General features: G+C 35.4%; 1 protein-coding gene across 1 annotated transcript in view; it reads right to left on the reverse strand.

Moving 5' to 3' along the window:
- Nucleotides 1–5,411, reverse strand: part of LOC133326235 (neurobeachin) — a 164,869-nt gene extending 159,458 nt beyond the window's left edge. Inside the window, exon 1 of the mRNA XM_061534916.1 lies at nucleotides 5,303–5,411. Within this exon, the coding sequence (XP_061390900.1) occupies nucleotides 5,303–5,386 (84 nt within the window). The 5' untranslated portion in view covers nucleotides 5,387–5,411. The remainder of the gene's footprint in view (nucleotides 1–5,302) is intronic.
- Between the last annotated feature and the right edge of the window lie 2,052 nt (nucleotides 5,412–7,463).

Below are 7,463 nucleotides of genomic sequence, written 5' to 3' on the forward strand. Positions count from 1 at the left end.
AATAACGACCAAAGAGAAAATTGACTATACCCCACCCACAAGTAGAAATAATATTTTATATATTTTATTTCAGCATTGCGAACTTCGTATATATGTATATGCATCCCCAAAGGCTTTTTAGTTTGTTTGCGAAGCAGGAAATTTTTTTGTTTAAATAGCGGAAATTTCAATGCTAACACATTAACACTATTTATCAAGGGGAAAATATTTTTCCAGGTTGTTCGTTTGTGAAAAATATCTTCCACATAGTGGGTTATATATAGTTATATGTGAACGGTTTATGTTGGAGATGTAGATATTTTTGTTGCAATGCAGTCTCTATTGCAATAGTTAGCTAGGTAGCTAATCCCAGCATTTGGTTGGGTTTTTACTTTAAACGTTGGCAAATTTCATTATTGAGTGTAGCATACCATACATTTTAATTGGAATTGTTAGAGTTAACCAAACATTTTCCAATAAAATACTATATTGCGTATAAGTACTGTCAATACTTATACGCCACCAATGCCTATTATCTGTAAAGTTAAATATTTGGTTTGTTAAACTAAAATAATCAAATCCTGATCCAATTATTTTTTCCGAAAAAAAGATATTTCTAATGAAATATTTTACTGGGCTTTTTTCAATGAAATGTGCAATTCAGGTGCTATGTTGCCTTCTAAAGGATTAAACAGTGAATCCACGACCTCAACGCATGAATAATGAATAGCATTTCTAACTAAAAGCCAAACAATATCAAATAGTTATCTATCAGCCCACCATTCGTTCGTTATTTAGCAGCAGCTGTATTACAGAAGCTGATGGGGCGTTGTGAAAAAGGCCATGTGCAATGCTCAGGGGAGATTTTATGTGAAACTTTTTAATTGGTTTGAAACAGATTTGATAATAAGTATTAAACAAAAAACAAAATAGAATATCGTATTTATAATAGGTACGCATAAATAAAGGATTCATTACTTAAAGATCAAATATCTTTAAAGGCATAGTACTTGTATTTGTCACTTTTTATATAAATCGTCACTAACTCTTGTTTGACCGATTGCCAAATAAAAAAAAGCAGTCCTTATTTTGTTCTGGTCTTTTGTTTATATTTTCCCCATATACACAACTAAATTCTTTAAATAATTTATGGCTGCACTACTTAAATACAGTGAACAAAAAAAAAAAAACTTTAATGTATTGTTTTTGCTAACAAGAGTTACTAAAAAGTTCTCTGGAAGAGTACTACATAATTGAGGTAGACCATTTGATGTGGTCACTTGGAAAAAGGGGGAAAATTATCCGTTTCACAAAGTAAAGAAAACAAAAAGTTTGAAAAGAATTTCAGTTGCAGCTAAATTGTGGTGTGGATAATGTAGAGTGGTAAGATCAGAAGTAGCATTTTTATGGGATTTGAAACTTGCTGACAAAAATGAGAAGAGTAGGATGGAAATAATATGAGAGCTAAAAAATTGCGTAGGACAATTATAATCAGCATCAATTGAATTACAAAATATAGATTCACCTAGATGGAAATAGTAAAACTAATTAAGCAAGGACCTTTACTTACACAAAATTGAAGGGGATGTCGTTTCTAGGCACCGATAGATGGCAGGCCCATCACCTAAGACAGGCTACTGCCTCCAAAATATCTACTTGGCTACACAAGCAAAACTGTCGCCTCTATTTTTCAACGATTTTTTATTTTTACAGAATATTTTTGAGCCACTTTTGATTTTTTCAAGAACTATAGGAAGCATAGATTTTCGTATACCAGTAAAGAAGGAAACATTTTGGGGGTTTTATCTGAAAATCACAGTGAAAGATTTTCAGATGAATATATGAGGATAACACGAAATAGGAATATCAGAATATAGCTCCACCTAGAGGAAAATGGAAAGACTAAATAAGCAAGGACCCTAACCACTGAACAAAATTCAAATAAGCAACAATAAGTGGCAGTCATATCACCATCGACCTGCTTCTGTTTTTAAATTTTCGCATCTATTTTTCAAAGATTTTTTGTTCTGGTATATTCTTTTCTATAAGATTGTTAAAGATTATGTTTCAAGGACTTTAGAAGCATATATTTCGTGGATTTTTAAAGATTATTTTTCAAGGAAGCGTAGATTTTCGTATACCAGTGGAGGAGGAAAATTTTTTTAATGTGATTTTCGGATTGAAACAACCCTGGGCATCAACATATGAGGAAAAGATAAACTATAAATGACAATTGGTAGATCCACATAGAGGAAAATGGTAACTCTAAATTAGCGAGGATCCCAACTACTGCAAAAATTCAAGATGTTATGTTTCCAGGCAACGATAGATGGCAGTCCCATCAAATAGGACAGACTACTGTCGCCCAAATATCAACTTAACTACACAAGCAAAATATTTTTCAAAGATTATTATTTTGAGAATATTTTTTGACAGACTGTATGTAGAGTGGATTTTTAATGATTTATTTTCAAGAATTATAGGAAGTGTAAATTTTCGTATACAAGTTTTGGAATAAAAATTCTATCAATGAGATTTTCGGATGAAACTCCTGAAATTTTAGTAACAAACTTCGGTATCAACATATGAGGTTAACGAGAAATAGGAGTGACAAAATATAGATCCACCTAGAGGATAATGGCAAGACTATATTAGCAAGGACCCCAACCACTGAACAAAATTAAAGTGGTGTCGTTTCTAGGCAACAACAGATGGCAGTCTAATCACATACGACAGGCTGCTGTTTTTAAACTTTCGCAACTATTTTTCAAAGATTTTTTGTTCAAGTATCTTTTTCGAAAATATTTTTGCGGCTATAAGAAATATGGATTTTTAAAGATTATTTTTTCAAGGACTTTGGAAGCGTCGATTGAGGAGGGAAAATTCTTTCAATGAGATATTCAGATGAAACTTCTGAAAATGTAATTTCAGTATCAACAAAATAGGGATGACAGAATATAGTTCCACCTAGAGGAAAAATGTCAAGAGTAAATATGCAAGGACCCCAACCACTGAACAAAATTCAAGGAGGCGCCGTTTTTAGGCAACAATAGGTGGCAGGCCCATCACCTAGGACAAGCTACTGTCGCCCTAATATCTATTTCTCTGCAAGGCAAAATTGTCGGATTGATTTTTTAAAGATTTTTTTTGGAAATTTTTGGGAATATTTTAGGCGGCTATAAGAAACGACGATTTTTAAAGATTTTTTTCACGAACCATAGGAAGCGTATATTTTCGTATACCAGTAGAGGAGTAAGAATTCTTTTAATGCAATTCTCAGATGAAATTCCTGTAATTGTAATAACAACATATGAGGATAACACGAAATAGTAGTGACAAAAGATAGTTCCACCTAGAGGAAATGTGGTAAGACTAAATAAGCAAGGACCCCAACCTTTGGGAGGTTTTGTTTCTAGGCAACGATAGGTGACATTTTTTTTTTCTATGAATTATTAGATTTTTTTAAATATTGTTTTTCAAGGTTATGGGAAGCATAGATTTTTAAACGATTTTTTTCAAGAATATATGAAACGTAGATTTTCGTATGTGATTTTCCGATCAAATTGTAGTAACAAACCTCGCCATCAACATATGAAGATTAGCGACGACCCCAACCACTGGGACGGTTTTGTTTGTAGGCAAAAATAGATGGCAGCTCCATCACCTAAGATAGGCTACCGCCGACCAAATATCTACTTTGCTACAGCACCAAAAATCGCATCTATTTTAGACCGATTTATTGTTCAGGGATTTTTTGAGAATATTTTTTGGACGGCTATAAGAAGCGTGAATTTTTTAGAGAATAGTTTTTCAAGGACTGTAGGAAGCGTAGATTTTTTAAAGAAAGTTTTTCCAAGGACTATAATAAGCGTAGATTTTTTAAAGAAAGTTTTTCCAAGGACTATAATAAGCGTAGATTGTTTAAAGAATGTTTTTTCAATACCAAAATGACCTAGCGGTAAGGGCTCTATATTACGTATCAAATTATATATTGGCTTGAACAGGTGTCAAAATATCAACAACAAAAAAAAAAATAGGGTTCTGTATGGGAGCGGTACTAAATGGTAATCCAAAATTTAAATTGGGAATTTATCTCCGATGGTAACTCAAAATGCATAAAATACTGAAACTTGGGAGATTTACTTTTATGGCAACTTACATATAGGTGGGCCAATATTTATCAATTTTGTTAGGAAAAACGTGTCACAATTCCTCATATCGAAATACCGAATATCTATAAAATTTTGGGGCATATACCTAAAGCAGGATCTATACACATATTTTTACAAGAATGATGAGTCTTTAAAAATGATTTCTCTCATCATGAACTCAATTTTTGTGTATAGGGAAAAAATAAACTATGGAAGTAGCTGTCTCCCATGTCCGTTCCTTAAACCAAGCTATCAGCGAAAATTTGCTGTGTATTTTTGTAAAAGTTAAAATAAGTCATTAAATTTCTGCATACCTTAAATTCCTTAGCAAACATCTGCTTTGACACGACTGTCATAAAGGCTGGTAAGCCGAAAACGTGGAATAAATCACCTAGTCAACACTTTTTTTCTAAACTTTTCCGCCCGCAAAAAGTATTAAAACATTTTGCCATGTAATAATATGGCTTAGCACCGGAAAAAGTGTCTATTCTACAAAATAGGCGTAAGGCGATGATAAAGGAGTATATAATTGTGCGTGATTTACATATAAAATATGTACTATGTGGGCTTGCAACACCAGAAATTTGCATACAGTACGGGGAATTTAAAAGGGAACGAGCACCTACTTCTACCGCAGATCCTTTACTCTTCTTAAAGAATAAAAATAAATAAAAAACCGGTTTAATTTGAAAATGACATCTTGTTAACGCAACATATTGTGAGCCATACGGAAAATAAATAACACGTCCTGGCTCGTCCCACCACTCCCAAGGAGTTGTTGTGCATCGCCAAACAAAATCCACCACCTTTATCATGCCGCTTATTATTTAAATCATCAGCACAAAATTGGAAATATTTTTTTCCCCTTTTTTTCAAAGAAAATGTCACGTAAATTGTCATAACAAAAATGTTTATCTGACGTATTGGTGGTGCGTGGGTGGTTGGTTGACTGTTTTCGTTTTCGTGGAGTATAAAGGCATTGATTGTGTATGCCAAGGGGAAGAAAATATGATAAATAACTTTTGATAAAAAAATATGCCATAACATATGGTGCTTTGTTCGATTGTTAACCGATATTAAAGGGGAGGGTGGAAATGGTTCGAATATATGAAATTTTTAAGAGATAACATTTTAACAAAAATGAAAAAAAAAATTAAATGTATTTGACTTACCTGTAAATTTGGTGGACAATGATCCAGTAATTCTAGCATGTGTTTGATATTTTGTGCATCTTGTATGACAAAATTTAATTCCATATCAAATTCACCGCCAACGAGCTGCAATAAATAATGAAGAAAAAATGACATATTAATAATAAAAACTGGTTTAAGGGAGCAATAAATTTAAAATGTTTTATAATAGGGTGGGTGTTTAAGGCCCTAGACTTTTAAAAATATAGAGCAAACTCGATAACGTAATCACCTTTACTGAGACTATAAACATCGTTGATATCCCCAAAAATAATTTTGAATTTTTTCAAGGCCTATGTGAGGCGTGGATTTTTGAAAGAAATCTATCTAGGACTATAAAAGGCGTTGTGGATCTGGAAGGAGCATTTTGAAAAGCTTCTGGTATCAAATAGTGGAGTTGAAGAAGATACCCCAGAACCAATAAGATATGATGGTGTAGAGTGTATACCACCTAGCCAAGATGAGGTCATAAAAGCAATTAATCGGCTCAAGAACAACAAATCGGCTGGAGCCGATGAGTTATCAGCCGAACTATTCCAGACTGGTGGCCAGATGCTGGTCAGGAGCATGCACCAGCTGATTAGTACAATTTGGCTAGATGGATGCATGCCCAATGATTGGAACCTAAGCATCCTGTGTCCCGTGCACAAAAAAGGAGACAAGGCGATATGTGCCAACTATAGAGGAATATGTCTCATTCCCATCGCATATAAAGTGCTATCCAGCGTGCTGTGTGAACGGCTGAAGCCAATGGTCAATGACATTATTGGACCATACCAATGCGGCTTCAGACCTGGCAAATCTACCATTGACCAGATTTTCACTCTGCGCGAAATCCTGGAAAAGACCCACGAAAAACACATCGACACATACCACCTATTTGTCGACTATAAAGCCTCATTCGACAGCCCTATCCGTTCAGAGGTGTTTAAAGCCATGTCTACGTTCGGCATTCCTGCAAAATTAATACGGCTATGCAGGATAACTTTAAGTGGCACAAGATCAGCAGTTAAAGTAGGAAAGGACCTATCGGAGCCCTTCAATACCGAACGAGGATTCAGACAAGGTGACAGTTTGTCGTGTAATTTTTTTAACATCCTACTGGAAAAGGTCATCCGAGACGCAAAGGTGAACAGAAATGGTACTCTGTACACCAAACAACACATGTTACTCGCCTACGCCGATGACATCAATATAATGGGTCGAACATTGCGAGCGGTAACAGCCACCTTTGAACAAATTGAGAAGGAGTCTGCCAAAGTGGGTCTGGCAGTAAACGGGGAGAAGACCATGCTGATGATATCAACGCGCAGGACGTCCAGTAGACTCGGACCAACTGTGGAACTTGAGAACTACAGCTTCGAGGTAGTTAAAGACTTTATATACCTTGGTACCGCCATAAATAAAACGAATGACATCAGTTTTGAAATTCGGAGAAGGATTGTGATGGCCAACCGATGCTACTATGCCCTGAGCAAAGAACTGAAAAGCAAAGCCACCTCCAGCCAGACCAAACTCACACATTACAAGACGCTGATACTACCCATGCTATTATATGGATCAGAAGCATGTGTACTTGCACAAGCAGATGAGACAGCTCTTGGGGTGTTTGAAAGAAAAATTCTACGAAAGATCTACGGGCCGATCTGCGTCGACGGTAAATATCGGCGTCGAATGAACCACGAGCTATACAATTTATACGCGGACATTGACATAGTCAGTCGTATTGAGCTGCAGCGACTACGGTGACTTGGCCATGTTGTGCGGATGAATAAGAATGCCCCAGCTCAAATGGCATATAAAAGCGAGGCTACTGATAGTTCTCGTAGAAGGGGGAGGCCACGAATCAGATGGCAAGACTAAGTAGAAAACAACATCTTGGAACGTGGTCTTCCAAATTGGTGGATCTGCGCACAAGACCGACGCGCTTGGAAATCTTTTTTAAGCTCGGGTTATGGAACAACCGTTCTGTAATAAGCCAGCTAAGTAGAAGTAAGTATAAAAGGTGTAGATTTTTTAAAGACATCTTTTTCAAGGACTATAAAAGGCGTAGGTTTTTTAAAGAAATCTTTTCCAAGGACTATAAAAGGCGTGGATTTTTTAAAGAAACCTTTTCCAAGGACTATAAAAGGCGTAGATTTTT

This window comes from Musca vetustissima, unplaced genomic scaffold (assembly GCF_032173495.1).
Source record: "Musca vetustissima isolate MV318-11 ecotype Yass unplaced genomic scaffold, APGP_CSIRO_Mvet_v1 utg2907, whole genome shotgun sequence".
NCBI classification, from domain to species: Eukaryota; Metazoa; Arthropoda; class Insecta; order Diptera; family Muscidae; genus Musca; species Musca vetustissima.